The 22,090-nt window shown below is 39.3% G+C and overlaps 2 protein-coding genes across 4 annotated transcripts in view; one reads left to right on the plus strand and one right to left on the minus strand.

The window, feature by feature from the left end:
- LOC124170590 (protein unc-50 homolog) overlaps nucleotides 1-22,090 on the plus strand; it is a 59,912-nt gene that overhangs the window by 16,928 nt on the left and 20,894 nt on the right. The gene's annotated exons all lie outside the window — the stretch shown is intronic.
- LOC124170579 (beta-1,3-galactosyltransferase 1-like) lies at nucleotides 503-18,409 on the minus strand. Of its 2 annotated transcripts, none has more exons than XM_046549386.1 (8): nucleotides 18,170-18,409; nucleotides 6,987-7,159; nucleotides 6,518-6,752; nucleotides 4,726-4,888; nucleotides 3,027-3,170; nucleotides 2,832-2,885; nucleotides 2,394-2,728; nucleotides 503-903 (listed from the first exon to the last, which is right to left on the minus strand). In XM_046549386.1, exons 2-8 carry the CDS (start codon nucleotides 7,057-7,059, stop codon nucleotides 585-587), a joined length of 1,323 nt encoding a protein of 440 aa, XP_046405342.1. In that variant the 5' UTR covers nucleotides 7,060-7,159; nucleotides 18,170-18,409; the 3' UTR covers nucleotides 503-584. The 2 variants fall into 2 exon arrangements, with proteins under 2 accessions (XP_046405342.1, XP_046405336.1); XM_046549380.1 differs by lacking the exon at nucleotides 18,170-18,409 and adding an exon at nucleotides 7,273-7,911.

Consider the following 22,090-nt stretch of genomic DNA (forward strand, 5'->3'; position numbering starts at 1 on the left):
GTTAACCTGCGGCTGGCGATTGTCACGTGATCAATATTTCTACCTAAAATGTCTTATCAGTAGTGTGTATTTGACGACATTTAGACTGTGAAATTCTGGAAAAACCATGAATTTCATTATTTATTCTGAGTGGGAACCCTGTGTAATCATAATTATTTTAGTGGCTTTGATATGTACTGATTACAAATCAACAGTTTCACTTTATTTTGCTCCTATCTCCTTTGCATCTAGAAGCAAATAATGCCAAGAAGCAGTGATATATAGCAGGTTTTGCATATATCTCAGGATGTCATAAATAAATACCAAATTTTAGAGCATTCCTTATTTCATTTGACGTATTTTCCATATAATAACTAGCTTTTTGTTGCAGCATAGTGAAATTATTTGCAGAAAATTTATTAAATTCCGTAAAACAAAAAAACTTTCTTTTGATTTCTTTTGTAGAAAAGGGACTATGCCATACTTCTGGCACTCAAAGTTTACATTTTTTAAAATGGAGGAATCTGTTATTCATCTAGGAGTCTTTTAATACATAGAGTCTTTTAATACATAGTCTCACTTGTAAGTTAGCATCAGCATAGGTGCTATGATATGACAGCCCAAATAATACTGTACAAAGATGTATAAAAATGTCCTTTCATGGAATTACATTTCTCTTTGTTTATTCCTTTAATGGACCTCCACCCCTTTACTATTTCCTTGGCATCTAATCCGTGGATTGCCACAGATTTGTAGTGGAAGCAGGTAGCCAGCTCGTTGATTGACCATGGAAGTACTATAGCCTCTGTCTTGTGAAATTGGTCATTGCCTCTCAAAAGTTGTATACCCATTCCCTCATTGGCAATGACACCAGTTATAAATACATCTTCCAGTGGAAATACAGGTCTAGCTGACAGGGAGTTTCTGTAAAACAAGTTTTCAAAGAGTAGTATTACAAGAATATTACATGCAGCATTACTTTTAAAATTCATCATGAACATTTCATGAAAACACCACTCCACTTTATATGTTTTTGGCACCGTAAATCCGGTTCAAATCACTTAACTTGAGGAATATACTTGTGCATTTAAGTTTTTATCATGTAAAGCAAGATATTTACATATTAGTCTTTACATGCTTTTATCATGTTGCATAATATGCAATATTTAAATATATATCTTTTATTGTTGATGTAACTTAAAATGAAGATCACTGTATTGATATAACATTTTAGGATGACTTTGTGGACCAATGTTATCTACATTGCTCTATACACATTGAAAAGAAAAGGTTTAGAAGTAGTCTGAAGTACTCAGTCAATCTAAGTGCATGCATACCATGGTACGAAAGAAAGTAAATTAAAATATAGACACAAGGGGGGACCCAACCATCCAGGTCCAGAACTGATGAAACTGTGGAAAAAAACTCGTGCCCTTGATTACAAGGATAAGAGGCGAACTATTGACAAACTCATTTAACAATCTGGTCTTCGAGGAGTTCATTGCAACGAATTTTAGCTGAAGATTGGCAAATTAGACGAATGGTGAAAAAATAATCTCCTGCAAGTTGCTGCTTGTCGCAACCTGAGTATTTGGTAGAAATAGCATGATACTGCTTTCTGACCCACCCTACTCTCCTGATCTCGCACCTTGTGATTTCTTTTTGCTCCCTGGCATCAAAATGATGACGAAAGGGAAATGTTTTGGTGACATTACGGAGGTGGAAAGAAAATCGTAGGCGGCACTGCAAGGCATCGGAAATGACGAGTTCCAAGGTTGTTTCGCACAGTGGAAAAAACGTTTTAAACAATATATAAGTGTAAATGAAAAGTACTTCGAAAGTTACAAACGTTTTTAACACAAAAAATTAAATTTTGAATTAAAAAAATTGTGTATGGTTTTTTTAGGTCCCCCCTCATGTATACCATTTTATGAAGTTATTCTTGATATGCTCATCAGAAATAGTGAGCAAACCGTTCAGATGAGTAAGCAGTTTTTTGTTGATAAAGCTAATGGAGGAATGAGTGAGTGATAGAGCTGAAGTCAAAAAGAAAATCATTTGAGTATCCGCAGAAAGTTTTTGTAGACCTAGCTGAATTTTTGGTTTAGACATATTCTTTGGTTAGTTCATTTAGGTAATTTATCTTTTGATTGTTAAAAGAAATCCAATAAAAATAATTTGGATACATGCTGATTTTTTTGTAGATCCACCTGAATCCTAGGTGAATTTTGAATAGATAATCATTTAACTGATAATGTGGGAAATCACAAATAATTCTTTTTCAATGATGTCTCTTATGCATGTCAGTAATTTTATCGAGTATAGCATCATAGGTATAATTTTTTGCAATTAGTATTGTATCCTCAGAATTAAATGATTTTTGAATGATAGTGAAATCATAAATGCTTCCTTACCTTAAAATGGACATCATGGTTGAATAGGTGTCTATTCCAGCAGCTATAACGTAAGCTGTGCCCGAAATGAAATCAGGGAAGTAATCCTTTGTGTAAAGCTCGCAGGGTATGAACCATTTAGAACTTCTATCTCGGATTGGTTTAGGATCTTTGTAGAGGTAGCCAAGTATGAATTTTCCTGTAGCATTAATATCTTTTAATTTGGAACTCCTTACAGTAGGCATACTTGAAGCTAAACTTTTGGTTTTAGTTAGTACATAGTGACCCAGGTTGTTATTTTTGTCTTTGGAATCAATTCCTTCCATTTTTTGCTCTTGATTGATATTCAAATTTATCTGCAAATGAGGCATTATCATAATTTTATTATGTCTTCAGCATGCCTTTCAATTTAAATATATGCTCAAACTTTCTTTCAGAGCATTTACTAATTTTACTCACCCTAGTTAGAGTTTCCAGTAAATTGTCAACCATTATTAACATATCATCATCAGTCTGGAAGCAATGAGAGGCTAGTACTTTAATATGTTATAATTATGTTACATTTCACTCTATTTCATACTTGCAGCATTAGTTATAACTTTTGGAATTATGCATAATGACTCTTTGAGTAATTTTCTTTAATGTGATTGTTACCTTTAGCAGGTGTGTAGCTCTAGCACAGTTGTTCATCATCCATTTTACTACAAAGAGGGTTTTTATTGTCAAATTTTCATAGTTATCTTCAAAATCTTCCACTATGATATCATTATGAATCCTTGCTTCCACTTGTATTGATTTCTGCAATTAAAAATTATTTTTTACCTTTTACCATAGCATTGAAATGAATGGTAATAGCGAAATAAAGGCCAGTGAAACAAACAGCATATTGTTTTTATATCATCACTGAAATGTATGTCATAATACAAGCTTAGACAAAAGAGTAAAATACACTACAAAAGCTGGTTGTTCAAATTTTAGCTGTCAGTTAACTAAATATCAAGAACCACTGTATTTCTCCAAATATATGTAGTTGCCCTGCCCCCTAATTTTTGAGGTTTGATTTTTTGGGGAAAAAAATTCTTTAGTTCAGAGCAGGCCTTGAAGCTTAACATGTTCAACATGCTAGATGCTCATGGTGTAAATCTGAACTTTCTTATTATCAGATTAACAAATATTATGATTAATGAGTTAATTGATGTTTTAAAGGGCACTATTACATGAAATTCATTCTAAATGTTTGCTCAGCATTTATCTCAGGTTGAGTGCATGCAATATAATTATAGTTGCTTTCCTTGGTATATTTTTTAAACAAGACGAGAAAATACCCATTTTACATCAAAATGCCTGTTATCTGCTGATAGCCTTGAAAATCAGAAATTCTTATAGCCTTTTTATTTTTATACTTTTAATTATGATGCACAAAGAGGAGAGCATTAATTTTTCTGTGGGACTCTTTTAAATCTCACAATCATTCCTTCAAAAGCTCTCGATTGGAAACTGAACTTGAGGGAAAGGATTCTTTTTTCCAACTATCAACGAATCTACAACAAGGCAATCAATGTTGAAACCTTGATGGTGATGATTAGGTTGCTTAATTAGTTACTAAAGTCATTTACCCTTGAATGCAGTCCTCCCTTGACTTTTTCTAAAGATTTTGGGCAAAAAACGAGGTACATACAGGGAAGATTCAGAGGAATGTGGGACTTTTTTAACTGATCTCTTAAATGAGTGGCAAAAAAATGAACAAGTCAACCCACCTTTGGTGAAAATACATCTTAATTTACATCGTAATTTACCTCAGTATTTTTTATCATAACTTGTTTTTACCATCCAATTATGAAAAAAACTGTAAGTCCTCAGGGCCTTAACACATTCAATGCGCGCCCGATTTTCATTAAAGTCGTCAAATACGGCCTTCAAAATAAGAAAGAAAAATAGAGGGAGGTTTCCGTGCCATAACTTCCATTCCAATACTGCTATTTACAAATGGCACACACGGTTCAAGAGAGGGAAGCTTGCTGAAGGCCATACACACAATCGGAAGACTCAGAAGTGGATATTTGTCACGTACAGAGGCAGAGAAAGGGCTCCCGGCCCGACCGGCAGAGCACGTCAATTGATGTACTCCGTATCTTGACTTGGATGGGACCACGCCAATTGACGTGCTCCACACTGAATATGTTAAGGTGCATGTTCCTGTAAACTGAGATTGATATTAGCACATGGTTGTCCTCTTCAATTTTCCAAGTAAGGAAACAGCTTTTTTCAATTTTGAAAAATAAGGGTCATACATCCATGCAGGGATGTAATGACATTAGTGTGACAGGTTGGAAGATGAGAGTTTTATACTTACTGTCATGTTTTCATCTGGAGACTTGCCTAAAATGAATAGAACTGACACAAGAGAGGGCAAGACCGATTTCTCAGCCCATGTCTCTCTGATAGCATCTCTAGCACCTCTGTTGCCAGGGGCAGATGACACCGTGATGATCAGGTGCGGGGTTTCATTGTGGTCACTGAAAGTAAGACCAGAAGATCAAAAGATTTGGGAATTTTAGCTGGACGTAGGAACTGTGATTTTTCTATTTTTATGCTCTCATTGTTGTCAAGTTTTCTCCATCTTCCCTCCTAATAGTCTTTGTACATTTTATCTGCATTCCATCAATAATGTAAATCAAGACTGCTTAACCCTGAGCTAATGGAATGGACATTATCTACTTTATTTTTATTTTGTACATCCATTATGAGTTATAAGTTGTATTTGAATATCTCCTCTTTAGTAGCAATATAATTTTAATGGTCAAAGGTTAAATGGTTTGGTAAACCAATCATTTGGCATTGTGAGTAAATAATTTGCTAATATTGATGTAGTTTATCAGATTATGATCTGAGTTATCTCGACACCAGATCCACAGGGAAGAATGACGTCTCGATAGCTTAACTGGCTAAAGCACTCGACCGGAAATCGGGGGATCCGGATTCGAATCCCGGTCAAGGCGAATGATTTTTTCTCTGTGGATCTTTTGCATGATCATGGCATGTTTTGCTGCTTTTCGTGGTAAGCAATCTGGGCGAATGTGTCTTGGGTTTCACTCCAGATCTTTATTTTTTTCTCCTTACATTTTGATTTGTTGACCTCTTTCATCATCATCACTCATTCAGAGCCTCAATGTGTAAGTTGGTTTAGATATTTTGAGGATGAAGGTCATGCTGAACTAATTCACTGTAATGTGAAATTCATACATTCAGGGCATGGGGTCTAGTTTTTAGGTCACTAGGCACTCAAAAGATTTTTTGTAGTGTTTCCTTCAAAACATTCAAAAGACTTCTTCTGAGATTTGAAAATAGGACCCTCCAATCAGTTGCCCTACTGTTTACCCACTGTACTCGTTAAAAACTACTACGGGCGTCTAATAGATAGCGTTACCCAGATGTTAAGCGAATTAGGCCTGGAGCCGCTAGAGACATGGAGGCTGCGCACAACTCTTATATTGCTTGAACAATTGGGAATAGATATATTTTGGAGCAACACAGAGAACATCATCTTAGAGCCCACTATATTTCCAGGTCCGACAGAAGCCATAAATTAAGAGAGATATTTTGCTGTATAAATATGCGAATTTGTTCTTCCCCCGAACTATAAAGGGCTTTAATAAATGCCAGTTGTAATCTTATTTCAGCATCTGCTTTTTTTATGTAGACGGCTGCTATGTAGATGTATGCTTCCTCCGTGGAAAAAAGACGTAGTTATTAGGGATCCAACTATCCAGTTTTGGAATCTTGAGAGTACATCAGGACTCAAGTACATTGCTGGTTGGTGAGTCTCACATTGAATTTTGAGCCTCGCATTTCTAGGAGGGTGTGAAGAACATAAACATGAGAAATTTGTGAAGCATGAGAAATTTCCTTCCTGATCGATGATGGTTGTCCTTTTTTGCCGGTCAATAAAGTTATCGCCTGTTGCCAACTGTACGTTTCCATATTTTCTCTTATGTGACATGAACATCTCTCCACTATCAAATATCCTCAATAATCGGCAGTTTTTCATTCGTCAATTTTGTGTGCTTAGTAAAATTTGAGGCTGAATATTTTCGTGTTAGGTATTTTTTCTATATGTACCATTTTCATCGATAAAAATCACTAACCTTACAGAAGTTTTGCAAGCCTCAGGCAGATCTCGCGGCTGTATAAGCGCTGTTTCCTCCTCTGGGCGGATTATGTCGGTGAGATTCATTGACAGCCAGCGGGCTTTGAGTGCTTCAAATGGATCCGATTCTTCATGCAGCATGAGGACATTGTACTTAATTGAGGCAATCGTGACAAATACCAACGCCAATAGAAACGTTAGGTACCGCCGAAACCTCCGGAAATATATCGCACCTGCAAATTAATCCACAGTTTTGAGTCATGTTGTGAAAAATTCGAGGGAAATATTTATATTTCATGCAAAATTCTATTCAAAATTTCTCATTGTTTAATTTGTACTGTACTCAACAAGGTTCTCGGAAACGAAGATTCGAATATATGGTGTGTTTGTTCTTTCGTATTGCTAAGTTTGAAATTAATGATACGATACTTCACATTTTCATTAGAGGAGGAACAATGGGTGCTTACGTTTGAGGCGAATCATAGAGAAGCCGAGAGGTCGCATTGGGTTGCGCGTGGCCGAGATATCAACCAACCCCATTCATGAGGAGATGTTACTTCATAGTATATCTTTCATCTCTCATCTATCTTCCTTGAAAAGCCAATCTTCATTATCCTGTAAGGCATTTGTCCAGTGGTACCTGTGATAGAGTGATATACATTACATTGCGTAGTTGATAATGGCTTTTTGTCAGTTCCCCAGCCTTGTCGGGAACGTTCATCCGTTCGGTTGAGAATTGCTTTGTCTCCTTACCATACGCAGATGTGTTCCCTAAGAGTTGATTTACAAGCTGAGGTCGCCCATCGTGTTAACCCCTATCAACTTCGAAGGATGTTCCGCCGCACTGTATTACAACCTTTCAGTGTGATGTCAAGCTATCGTGTGCGGAAAAGAATGCGTTTTCTTTCTGTGAAGGTGTGCCAATGCCGAGATAAGAGATGATGTTTTTACTGATCAATTCAAATACGTCTTTAGAATTTACCAGACTGAAAAAAACTCTCTTCAAATATTTGGACTCAGCTTGCGGGGATGTTAGATGGGTGACTGGCTTTCTTCCCTGTGTGGGTTGCTTATCAGTGGGTGAGAGTGAAAGGGGGTTGGTGGCGAACGAGAAGGGAGGAAGTTGGTGCCGATGGGTGGACTCCTCGCAAAACAAACCCAGTTTTCGTCCTAGGGTTAGTGGGGATTTTTGGTTACTCTTCTGGTTACATTTTCATTAATAAATAAAGAATGAAATAGCGTAACAACTATCTACCTCATTGAGGTGTCTAAATACAGGGTGGAGAAAGATTGTGTCACGAAACTTTAACCCTGGATAGCTGATGCGAGTAGGAACCAAAACTATTGATGATATTTAGGTCGAAAGCGCACTATTTTTAAACTACAAAACCTTTGAGCCAAGCTCTCCCATTGGCCGCGAGTTTGCTCACTTGCCGGATGTCTTGGATACATCGCGATCTCCGGCAGGCAAATCACCCGAAATAATTAGTTGTCCAGAGCATCCGACAATAAGTTAAACTCGCGGCCATTCGGAGAGCTTGGCTCAAAAGTTTTGTAATTAAAAAATGGCGCATTTTCGACCTAAATATCATGAGTAGACATACGTGATAATAGCATATGCGATATTGATGCGATGCACGTGAATAAATGCGACTTGGGCGCGATGATTGGACTTATATGATATTTAAACCGCAAATTTGCCTTTTCTATGGTAAAATTCGTAAATTTAGTGCCGAGAGCTGTTGAAATGCTCTGCCGACACCTACCGCTTATTGGCTGGGAGTCTAACTAGATGTGGACGCGGGCAAGCTACACCGCCGCCGCCGCGCCGCCATTTTCGCCCGCTTCCACCGAGAACTTGAAGGCGCGAAATCTGCGAGTTCACCAACCTATGCGACAGTTGCCGGAAGACAGAAACGTTCCCCTCTCTTTCTATTTCTTTTGGAAATGTTGTTTTTTCTAACTATGAACTTGACTACGATTATTTAAACACTACCGAAGATCGTTACCGATATATATTTAGCGATAATGACATTTTGTGTTTTACCTTTCTGCCATTTGCATTTGACATTATATCGGGTTCCTTCATGGCGTCATCACGCAGGGATTGCGTCGTCATAAAAAGATCCGGTCCTGGAAAGTACGTAGTTACATTTTACCCGATTCCCGCTGCATGTGCCACCGCCGCCAGGTCGGAAGAGGGTCAGTAGCCGCCACCGACAAAGATGTCGTCAGCACCCACGTCTGTCTCAAACTCGTCGATCGGAAAACGCATCACCCTGTTCCTCCACCACCCGACTTACGTTGTTGGCGTTTACATAGGCGGGGCTTGCTGTCTTACGATTTTAGAATAGCGTTGTGGCGGAGAGCGATAATGGCGAAACTTAGGCTGAGCGCGGCAGTGACCGACTGTGATAGTGACGCTGTAGATACGGCACGGATCCGGTATTGCTGGGCGGTAGCGCCTGGCAGGAGGCCAGTCGGCACCGCGTGAACAGGGTCACAATTCGGGTCTCATCTCGAATGTGGACGTCTCGCGGGAGACTTGAGTGAGTCTCCCACGAGACGTTGGCAGTGGCGTACCCAGGAATTTCGTTCGGCGGGGGTAGTCCAAAACGAAGGGGATCTGGGGGAAATTTTTTGAGAAACAAGGTACTAAGCAGGGGAATTTTAAACGAATATCAACTCTTTTCACAATAGGAAAAACTTGGTTTTTCAAATAAATATTTTTAAAATTCATAGTTTTTCAATATTTTGTCGTCTTCCATGAAAAAGCAGAGAAATTGTGTTTTTCTATTTCTAAGGGGGTAGGAGATCCGGACCCCCACTCGCTACGCCTCTGGACTTTGGACCTTACTGCTTCATAGTTGGTTACTTGTATTTTCTTCGGCAGCTACTAGAGAGGTTGAGGGAGAACCCTGGTAGTTTCTGCGATATTAAGCAAAAGTTTCTAGCCATCAGCCAAGAAAAAACTTAAGTTTGGATATGCTGCACTCCACACAATCAGGGCGCCAGTTAGCATCGTGGATGCAAAGATTAATTGATTAATGAGTCCTTCATTTATTATTGATCTACCCCATAATTATTTAAACTATTCCGTATTTTGTGGAAAAACTGTTTCGCCACACTGTCTTCATCTACCAATGATACATTAGGGAAATAAAGAAAAAAAATAGATGCTACAAAATGGTATAAACTTTAATTGAAAGTGCTCTTTACACGTATCTTTAATCATGGGTAATTTTGGTTTCTATTGGCATCAGCTATCCAGGGCTAAAATATCGTGACAAATTTTTTCCTCCCTGTGTAACTATAATATAAAGATGTTACGCAACATTGTAATGACCAAAAAACTGGACATCTCAGGGAATTTTTTCATTGATTTAAAGTGGACACCTTGGAATGGAGGATTATTTAAGCAGTTGATCCAAGGGAGAAATGATTCAAAGGAATGGAAAAAATACATGTGGCACGTCCCCATCTCTCACAATGCCCTCTGCGTACTGAAACCTAAACTTACTTACACATTCCGGTTATCTCTGCACCTCTTTCTACCTCATCCAAAGGAATCTACCAAAGTTGTTTTCATTATGACAATGAATTTAGTACCATGAAATACCCGAGACTTAAATTGCTGAGTCCTATAGCTGACGTCCAGCACGTAAACAGTTGATTTTTATACATAAGTACGACTCGACTTGAGCACGTCTTCGAAACGGGACTAAACTACTGTAAAATGAAGTCAACTGAGGCGACGGACACCCAGAAGATGGACGCCAATGCTAGCAAGTTTCATTTTAAGATCAAACATTTCCACCGTGCAAAACTGATATCTACTGACAATGCATCATTTATTGCAATTTTCAATTGGTTTGGTTCATTCGTTTTCCCGTTTCTAACGCGACGGGAGATTTTCTTGTGAACTGACGCTGTCTCAAATTTGTTTCACAAAACTTTAAACGATCCATCTGTCATTTCACTTCTCCTGGTGCCGTTTCCCGGCGTATCACTCACCTGAGACACTTTTATTCCGCCCCTTGTCTCTAACGAAGTCCCGCCTAGATGTGGCATCGATTCTATCACTTTATCATGCACAATCTTCGTCGAATGCGTCCTGCCTCATGAAAAACATCCGCAAGTAAATCCTGGAATCGCAGAAGTGAAGGCGCTGGCGCGTAATACTAGACGTACGAAAAATTGACCTACAATTTATTCAGGATGCCAAACAAGCTAAATTATTATTTTCAGAGTACTTTAATTAAATTGAAGAACAGACGTAACTTTCCGTGCTACCTTTGACCTTAAAAACTAAGTGATAGAGGTCAGATAAAACATTCGCAGTTTGAAAGCGTGAAACGTGAGTGAGCAAAATAATGCCATATGGAGAATAGGTCGATAGTCTGGAAGACGCTAGGCTGGTCATATGTGCACCATGGCCAAAGTGAAAATGGGCGAGGTAGCCAGTAACATACCTTTATATTTGACTTATCTCAACAATTTTTTGCCTAGACTTCTGCACTAAAGTCTGGAGCAATCGCTTTCATTGGCTGTTGAAAGCAGATTCTGAAAAAAATCGTAGCGTGTTGCACATTGCTAACTAGGATGGCTTTGAAGGGCACACTAACATGACAACAAATCTTTTAAAAATAGTTTTAAAACTTCCTGGGCGGGGATGAATAGCAAGGTTGTTAAATGTGAGGAAATTTTGGAAACTCACGGAATAGTCGTGGAAAATTTATGTCATCAACAGCGAATCAAATAACCGCCAAGCTGCTGGCTGGCTGAGTGCATGCGTCTTTGATGTGGAAAGATCAACGTTAAAACCGGCTGTTAAAATGCATTATTTCGGAAAAAATTACTCGTTTAATTTTTACGAAAGTTAAGGTTCGAATGACATCGCTTCACTCATCATTTTTAATACTAAGTCTAAAAATATTTATGATGTTTCCTTGCTTCCAACCACCATCAACCAAATAAATTCTCGATGCAAATTCCTCCGCTCCGCACTTAGGTTCGCCATGTATTGTTCGTGGAAAATTTAATCGCAGTACAAGCTACCTCGAATAACCTGTCAAAATCACGAGCGGTTCGTATTTACCGGGAAAACTTGAATCACAGTTAAATTCAGGTGTGGTTGGGTGACCTGAGCGAAAATTTTAAGCATAGATTTTGTATATGATGTTAAGAATGATGGAAATGATGGAGCGCAAAAGTCAAGGGAACTTAACATTTTGTCTGGAGGAAGTCAGGAATAGTCAGGGAATTTAGAAACTGGAATCTTGTAACAACCCTGGATGTGGAATAGGGTAGTTTCCTTCATCAAAGAAAACGAAAGGCATTGATTGCGATTCGTTACCCACCATTAGTGTATTCATAATACACAAATTATTTGGTTTTTGAAATACCGGTTTAGACGAATGGCAAGGGTCAAATTTTATCCTCATTTGAAAAAGGCCAGATTGGCGCCCATGCGATTCCACTCCGCATGACGTCACAGGGACCTAGTTTCTACACGAGAGGATAGGAGTTATGCATCGTCTGAGGTTACCAATGCAAGCATGAGGCACAGAGCTCAGGGAAACATGTCTTAATAATCACCTATTAAAACTGGCTAATGTCGGAAAGTTTTCTTCGTTTGATAAGGTATTAATAAACCTTTTTTAAGCCAAGCGCTACCGTTCAGCAAGGTACTCAGCTATCCGCTAGCATCCTGCGACGTATCAGAGCTAAGCCTCGCCTCAAGGTCATCTCACCGGGCGGGAGGGGGAACCAGAAATACGACGTACGGAGATATTTCCCGACATTCATACTTAAGCGTCGCGTTTTCGCGCGCTTGAAAATTTTCACTTTTCATTTAATCGCGAAAAATAGATGTTGTCATTTAAAAATCTAAAAGCGCGAAATACGTACTCCAGGAGTAATAATCTTTCGATTAAGGCAATAAAAAAATAATAGGAAACCACCCTATTGGCTCCTAGGAGAGGACATCAAAAGTATCCTTGCGGCCCCGGACCTGACAGGAAAAGCACAGAAAGAAGGGGCCTCGCTTTGCTTCCTTGTCTACCGTGAGCGAACTTTTGGCAGGAGTTGCAAACACGAATCGATATTGCTTTCAATAATTTGGATTTGTTTTTTTTTCGCATACCGGACAAACAGTCCAGGGTGAATGCGTTCGAAACATGGGCTGCAACAAAAGAATGGAGAGAGTTATTGTTGGAGTGATACTATTTGGCTAGAAGATGTCATTCATAAATAAAATTGGCGTCGAAACCCAAGGAGGTTGTAAATATCTGGAAGGGGCACAACCGTTTTCGAGTGTGGAGCGAAGTGTGGCCGAAATGGGGTTGCTTGGGTAGGACAAGCCACGCCCACTTTAAACAAAACATTGAGAATCCCATAAGGGTCTATGCTTACTAATTGGTGAAATTTTTTGGTCATAACTCGTTAATACATTAAAATTAACCATGAAACCCACACTGTTAACCTTTTCCTCTTACTTCATAGGTAGGTTTCGCGAAGTTATGACTCAAACTTATCTTTTCCCAGGGAAAAATTATTATCAATCACCACGGTTACGTTCTACAACCAGCTCAGCTGAAAATAAAATTTTACGAGAGTAAACTAGTCATTTACCTGCACTTATACTGGTATTTAATTTTATTATAGCCAACGAAAATTCTAATATTTTCTAGAATATCCCCACCAGTAAAGTGGCTAACAGACTCAGAGTTTATACATTAATAGAAATACCGCGAATGATGGGAAAAAAAACCGATGACAATCACCGGAAGAATACTGGTGATTGTGGTAGCATTTTTCACTGAATGTAGTTCATTTTCAGAACAAAACTTAGCCACATCAAAATATCAATCGGAGACTAAGTCCAAAAATTGTCAAACCAAGATGGCGGAACATTGACCACGCTAACAACTCGGAAACAGCGCCTCTAGATATTTATAACCTCCTTGTCAAAGCCTCTAAAATCGTGTTTTTTATTTTTTTAACGGTATCCTACGGAATCCACCGAACTCACATCTAGGTACATATTTTTGAAAACCGATTAAAATGCGCCATAAGAAAATTAATAATGCTTCTGATGGACTAGCGCTTTTTCTACGTAGTCCCCCTTGGTCGCTCCTCATGTCCCATCTTTCCTTATCTCCTCTCTCTGATTGAGATTAGAAAATCCGGAGCGATAGGATCACCAACCTGGACTTCCTTATCTCGCGTCAAGTTATCCACACCTGGAGTTTTTGGTGGACTGGTAGACTTAAGTTGATACTGGTCGTTGATTCCGAGAAATTGTCACCGAGAAGCGGTAAGAATTAGAAAATATTATGAAGGTAGGATCTGCCGCCCTTCACGTCGCTGACGGTATAGCGATCCGAATTTCACGGAGAAATAAGATAAAATTCTTGCTTTTCGCCGAAATTTTTATTCCTGATGATACAATTTATCGCATTCATAAATATTCACTACGAGTGCGAAAACTTGCTAGCATTGAGAAAAATGGATCGGTCTGTGCTCACCGACGCGTTGCGAATATTTTTCGCTTATTAAAAAGCAAGCGAAGTGTAAGATTCCATGAGACAGAATAGGATTTTCTCCATCTAGACCACTTAGGCCAGATGATTATCCATATTTCTCCTTGTCTAAGGCCACTAGATTCAGCTGCCTACCTGATTCTGCTATGGTAGAGTTGGAACCGTTCTCTCAAACCCGAAAGAGCTCATCATCAAAAGGATTTGGATAATAATAGGTAAGGAAGCTACAACGAAAAAAATCCTCATCCAGCTTTTCTCTCAATTTCAAGTAAGAACTCGCTTTCAACCCATTCTACGGTACCTATTTTGATAAATTTCGATAGCTTGGGGGTGGGGGTGAGGGGCTCTGCCACTTTAATAAATAGAAAATTAAGTGTTTCTACAATTTTTCCTAGGATTTCAGAAGATTTTAGATTTCGATTGTATGACTTTTAGTGTTTCTCGTCTCGTTCAATCCAAATATTTGTATGAATCAGTCAGTTAATTAAGCCAGAGGTCGGAAGTGGGTTTTAAAGTGCATAGAAACGCGTAGGTTGCCGCCCACTTTTCATAAGTGGAAGACGTCTTTACGATTCTTGTTCATTGACTCGTTCAGGAAGAAAATTACCATTGAGAGAACGGACTCACAAGAGTATAAACTCGAATATTATAAAAGAGGATCCTTAAGTCGGCCTCTCAATGTGTTGTCATCCGGCGCGCATTTAAATAGGTTTACAAAAGCCGCCACTAGCATCGCTGACGGGCAAAGTGATCCGATTTTCACGGGGAAATAAGGAATAATTAGGGGTGTTAACCTAAATTTATATGCACGATGATGTCATTTGTAAATTTCATAACTATTTAATGCTATTCCTCGCAACTACAAACATGAAATAATGGTAGGTAATGCAATGCATAGGTAATGCAAAATATTGGAAAAAAGTGTATCATTACTTAACAATAGTGGCTCCCTGATGATGCAGGTGTAGTGGTTAGAGTTTACTACCACCGTGGGGCTCCATCGAGGCTCCATCACGGCGATATATTTTGCCGTCTTCAAAAATATTATTTTTCCCCAGTTTCAATTTTTTTACTTTTTTCTTATTTATTTATTTTCGCAACATTTCTGGGGAAAAGTGAACTTATATAATTCACTTATAAATCATCGGAAGAAATTTTCATTAACTTCAAGGTCTCCCGTCTTTTGAATTCTAATATAATAACGTGAAACCTCTACTTGTTATCTGGATTACATATTTTTCCATTTGAGTAAATAAAAAATCTACCCGGTGATACTACTAACTCAAAAGCACTTTTTATGCAGTTTCCCAATAGGTTAATGGGTAAGTAACCTCCCTAAATAGCACCCTCCCGAATTACGAAATTTAACTATCCGAGTACCACATGATCTCGCAGCATAAAGGGCTGATGTATAATATTACCTCGGGTCTTTCTACTAATTTAACCGCAGGTTAACCAGCCTTTTTTCGACGATTCGGATCTACTCGACTAGAATATCAAGTTGGTGCTCGCAAAATATTTGATTGTTCCTGCCATTCTTACGAGAGAAAATTAAGTAACCTCATGTATGTGTAAAAAATTACAATTTATACATCATTCTTTTGTCCGCGCTACTGACGTAATCGCCGTCTGGACATTTTGCTCATGAGAGAACCGAGTGGAGAACTGCATCAACCGGGAAAATCAGCATGGTAAATGTACTTTTGACGATTGCGGATCACTGTAACATAATGCATGCAGCCCTGAAATGTAAATCGGAAGCAGTTCGATGACGGTTTTTCAGGGGAAATGTGGCAATGGAAGAAGCATATGGCGAGATGACCGCGTTATCAAAGGTACCATGATTAGAGATGCGTGAAAATGACTGGACTGGAATAGATGCGATGACTGGACTTCTGTGATATTATTTGCCTTTTCGACGGCAAAATTCGTACATTTTGTGCCGAGCGCAGTTTAAATGCTCCGCTGACACTCACCGCTCATGTTAGCGACTGGCCAGCTGCTAGTTGGCTGGGAATTTACGTGGCCGCGAACTACAAGTGGGCGCGGGCTAGCTATACCTCTGCCACTGTATGTCTTATTCCTTAATTTAGTATTTTTCTACAACATAATTATTTAAAATATTCAGTATTTTGTCAGATAACTGTGTTTTACTAAATCTTATCGTCATCTACCTCATTATGAAAATAAAAAAATAGATATAAGACACGGTCTCTGGAATTACTTTGTGGAATTGCTTCATTATAGAATAAAATAAAATAAAATTACTTTTTTTTATTCCACACTTTATTTAAAATAGCATAACCCGGGTTTCAGCATCTAATGCTATCATCAGGTATAATCAGGTAAGGATTAGACCTGATGATAACATTAGATGCTGAAACCCGGGTCGTGCTGTTTAAAATAAAGTGTGGAATAAAACAAAGTAATTTTATTTTATTCTATAAAAAATAGACGCTACAAAATGTGAAAAACTGTTATTGAAAGTGCGATAAAATAAAAATGAAAGTGCCATTTTCACGTATCTCTAACCATAATCAATCGTCAAGGAGGGGAGATTTGGGGGCGTCAACCTCCCCTGCCATGGCCTGACGGTTATCTTGGCAATGTCTCCTTTCCCCTATAGTACAATCCAGCAGTGTATCCTGTGGAGCTGAGGAGACGCAAAATATGCCCACTCCTCGCGGAAGCTTAGCAGTATAACGCTGTAAACCTTTTTGGGACTGGAAGTCAATTTTGTAAGAACTGGTTGTCAATTGTGGAAAGGGAGAAGAAGTGGATGTATAACATCAAGATCAAACTAACAATAAGTAAGAGACCTAGGGGTTGGAAAGCGGTGAAAAGGTGGCGTTTTACGGAGGCTTTGAAAACAGTGGCATATGGTGTGAAGTCTAGGGAAGGATATTTAGGGGCCGAAGAGTGAGTGATACGTGGAGAGGATTCAGTGGTAAAGATAGGGTTGATTTATGGAGAGACGGAATCAAGGAATATGAATTGCGCAATAATTACTTAATGGACGAAGAGGAACATGTAACCATAAAAGAAGAAAATTTCGTAGGCTCGTTTAGTTCACTGAAGATCAGGGACTTCAAGTCAGAGAGGGCTCGACCATGAGATATTAAAGTGCGTTTACACTGTGTAACATGTTATATAAAACAAGTTACATATAACATGTTTCACAAAAAGTTACAAATCCGTGTAATATGTTACATGTGACATTGTGTTATAAAACAAAATATCATGTTGTGCATCAAGTTTTTGGTTTCCCACACGGAGCGGGTTGTGTTTGTTACATTAACATGTTTTCGTTTTCAACTTTGTGTACAGTGTGGCTTTGTCTCAGCCATTTGCTGTTGTAAGTTGTGAAGGGTAATTATTTTCTTCACGGCTAGATACATCGAGTTAAGGGGCCCAATTGAGGCATTACTCTACTTCCCACGCCATGCGAAACAGCAATTAGCGATCGGTAGCTATTGTCATCAATTTGACTCAAATACGTGAAGTGAAGCATAGCGTGAGCTCATCAGAATAAAACTCGCTTCGCGAACACTTAAAGTTGTGAAATTAATTAAAAAGATTTTTTACTTGCAGAAACCGGATCCTGCGGTTTACGTAAGCAATAAATTATCTATAAAAATGTCTTTATTATGACGCAGTAATTAACATAATATTAAACAATGAAACTTACCCAGCGACGAAAATGATAGGAGAGGCCTTCAAATTTTCGAATAAAAAGTCATTTAATATCATGAAAGCTGTTGATACGCAATAGTAGTATTCACTTATTGGAAAAATTCATCGGAAATTACTAGGTTCATGGGTTCCGGAACAGGTCAATCTGTGAGATAATGATAATCGGAATATGGAAGATAGGAAACTAGAATTTATTGTGTAAAATATGTTTTGTATTTTTTGTAATGACTGCTGATGTGCCAGCTTCAAACCTTCACGGAGTCACGCGCCGGTGTACGAGAAGTTGTCTAGCTATAAGCACCTACTTCAAAATTGGGGGGGGGGGGGGCGGGCCGTGGTTCTTTTCCAGGTCGAGACAAATGATTTTATTTTCCTGATGAAATATGTCACAGTGGAAGTATTCCTCAACTTACCTTCAATACGATTCCTCCAGCAGTCCCAACCTCTGCGGTCCCTTAACACCACTTGCAAAACGGTTTACTTCCTAATCTTCTCGATTGTTATTATGCACCTCAGAAAGAGAACATGAACCGTTCAAGGTTTGCCATACTTTCCGTCCGTCCTCCCGCTGGTATCTTAATTATCGGAGCGTTATTATCCTGCCCCAACCTCCTTAGTCCTTTCGGCTCCTGCGCCTTCTTCGCTTTTGCGGCCCCCCTCGAGCGCCCTCTTGGTTTTTAACCCATCCAGCCCATCCTCCGGCGATGGTGTCGTGTGTGTCGCGAGGCTCTCTCGACGGTGATTGGCGCCTGGCTTACGGGAAGGAAGCGGTGGGGGAGGGAGGGCGCGAAATTGAACGAAAGGAAATGGGACCCGCTGAGAGGTTTTCCTCGTGTCTTCTCACCGTTCTCATTTGTCTTTAAAAGTCAATGATGGGCAGGAGGTGGTATTCACTTCAGTATAAATACATCGAAAGATCGAGAACTCGAGGGACACTGAGGTATGCTAAAAGTCATGGAAAACAGGAATTTATGGAAACTTGTGACCAGTTTCGTAAATGCCGGGGAAAATGAACGACCCGTCAGAATGGATAAAAAAATTTGAAAAGGTCGAGGGTTGTTAACTTGGTTCGTAGCTGACGTTCCTTCGCAAAATATTATATATTTATGTTTATCGTTTTTTAGTTAGATGAAATTTTCCTTGACTTCCATAAGTCAAAGTGATATCGTTTTTTTTTCATAGGTATCATTTTCACTTCTTTTAAAGTACATGTTTTTTATTAAAAAATCGGAAATTTCTTCCTTGAAACTTCAGGGAATATTTTTTCTCGTGTTGGCAACAACAATGCCAATATTTTACGTCCATGGCGTCGAAAATCCTCAGACCTTGCTGAATGCCTTGCTGAGCGCGGAAATGAGAAGACGCGAGCGTGTAGGGCGTCGCAAAAAGCCTCTGCGGAGACTACGCTATCCAAAACGAAATTCAATTAGCTGAAATTTAGTTTAATGCCTTGAATACACTAAGTTTTTAGGATTTCAGTGCTCCTCTAGCAGTCCATTTCTGCGCACTTCCAAGACACTCATTTAAAATGGAATTATTTTCCAAACTTCTGTGTTAACAGGGCACAAATTAATAAGTTTTCCTTGCTATTTTCTTCGAAACATTAATTAGGAAATGTCTTGCTGCACATTGTCATCAATGAATCAAGTAGTATTTCTGACTTAGAGTTGCATTTTCATTTAATATTGCTGAATTTCTGCCGCGCTCCTTTACTTGATATATAAAACACGCTAAAAAAAGTAATAATGTGGGCACAACTTTTTTTTAGAAATACGAACTGAATATATGCGGATAACATTTTGCCGTGAGGCAGATGTATGTCTAGAATAGTTAAGAGCCTATCCATCTAGCTTGTTTAAGGAAGATAATGTCCCTGTGTTGGATCACCTTTTCACTCTCCGACGTTGGAGTCAGCGAAAGACCTAGTCTTAGGGATGATGTAAGGCAGGCGGCAAGATGAGAAAATTAGGCAAATAAAAAGAGACGGCAAGCAAAAGGAAATGAACCCTAAAATTCACACACTCACTTGACCAAAATCTTCAGTTCTTCACTTTTTTTCGTGTAACTTCTCTAAACTGACATTCCTCTGCACTCCATAACTTCACAACTGCCCTCCATCGCAGCAAATGCACATCCTTTTTCCGCCCTCTCTCAGCGGAAGAAACACTCACATGCAGGATAGCCAAGGCTGCATCCGAGGTCGCATCCAAGAACGAACTGAACTGAAGGAAAAATATATACGCGAAGGCAAACATTTTTTTCTCCAAATTTTCGGGGCACAGGGCTGTTCCCCGACGCGTAAACGCGTGAACGCTTGGTAAGTCGAGTGCGGTCATCGTTTCCGTTTCGGTCGGAAGCGCATCTCATCTCCTCTCCACCGTTGGCGGAGCCCCACGAAAAGGCATTAGTTAGCCCCGAGAATACCTATCCTCATGATATTTAAGCCCGTCTGTCGGTTTTGGGGATGATGCAGTCCACTTGAAATGAGTACTACGGTAAAACTCGCTTATAACAAATTTCAGGGAACAATATTTCTATTTGGTTATAAAAGGGATTTCATTGCATTCATGATGAAGGATTTTGCCTTATGAATTACAGGATTGCCGGCTAATATTCCGTAAATCTATTTAAGCAGCATATCCGTAACTATTAACCATCGTCCCATCCTTTACATCAAACGGCTGTAAAGGAAAGGACTTTAAGATCAACGGTAGGACTATGTGGTGACGGCTACTCGTGAGAACAGCTGATGATAATGTAAGGAACGGTCAAGTACCGAAGCTCTTCTTAATTTCTCTGTAAAAGAGGAAATAATTCCATGAGGGACCAAAGAATACCTAGTTCGTAATAGCGGGGATTTCGTATCATCAGAGCTCGTTACATGCGGGGAAATTAACATTGGCGGTCATAGGAAAGTCCAATGAACCGGGAACTCACCTTGTTATAGGCAGTATTTCGTTACATGCGTGATCGTCATCAGCGAGTTGTACTGTATTTAGTTGACTTAATAAATCCATGAGATCGAGTTTGGGAGTACGACTACGAATAAATCAGGAGACCAACCAGAGTGCGCGAGGAAAGGGTTTCTCATCCGCCCGAGGTCTGCGTACCCTTTGAAGTCCATGAATGTATGAGGTAAAAAGTGAATGGGCTGCTTTCTTGCCAGAGAAGTACTCGTGCGCGATGCACCAAATTATTACGTATGAGGCGATAACTTCAACAACAATATTCCGTTGAGAATTGTCAGAATATTTCGCACTTCCGTCGCAGTTCAAGTGCATGAAGTGGTTTATAATTTTTATATTAGTATTCACTATTATTTTTAAGCATTACTAAATTGGTTTGTGATTTTATATTGGTGATTGGAACGTGATAAGTATATGGTATTATTGCTGGATAGGTACGCCGCTATTGCGAGGTGATGTATCATCCCTTAATTGTAAGGTTGTCCATCGTTGCAATAATACCTTGTAGTTACGATTAATCCTGGCCAGTTACGTTAACACAACTCCAAATAAACACAATTTTCTCCCTTGTTATTGAACCCTAGGCATTAAATTTCGATGATTGTGGACTCTCTATCATCGATCTCAATCCAAGGAAGGGGTTGTGTGGAATTGACAAAGAGGATGGATGAACTCGTCACAAAAAGACGACGTTTCTCTGGCCTGCTCATCAAATTCCATCAAGGCGGCCCTTTCCCTTCCTCCTTTTTTTCTCTTCTCCACTGCCTTTCCTCCGCCTCCCTCCACCCTATGCTTCCAGCGAGGTCAGTTTTTCAGCCCACGCACGCGATCCAACTCTCTTGCTGGTCATCGACGTGGAAATTGTTCTCTCAAGCAATAAGATCCGACGCCACCACCTTTTATCATTTCATGGCGCTGCAAAATTGCGAACGGTCAACCGGGGTAGCTTTGGCCCAGACCAGGGCCGGGAAGTATTTCAATAACAAGTATTTTAAAATACATACTTGATTGGTGATTGTTTTTCGGGTTCATTCCGCGTTGACTCATATTTTGAGGACGACAGTTTCGGGCGCGTTCTAGCTCCCGTCTTCGGGTCCAAAAAAATAAAGAGAATGCTTCGTAAGTGTTGTATCTTGCTCGGGCTCGGGTCTTTTGGACCCGAAGACGGGAGCTGGAACGCGCCCGAAACTGTCGTCCGCAAAATATGAGTCAACGTGGAATGAACCCGAAAAATAATCACCAATCAACTCACCGCGGAAGCCTCCGTAATAATTTTATACGTACTTGATATACATTTGTAATTTGTATTTGGTATTTCAAATGCACTACCTGAATGTATCTTCTATTTTGTATTTCGAGAAGAAATGT

Source organism: Ischnura elegans, chromosome 1, assembly GCF_921293095.1.
Source record: "Ischnura elegans chromosome 1, ioIscEleg1.1, whole genome shotgun sequence".
NCBI classification, from domain to species: domain Eukaryota; kingdom Metazoa; phylum Arthropoda; class Insecta; order Odonata; family Coenagrionidae; genus Ischnura; species Ischnura elegans.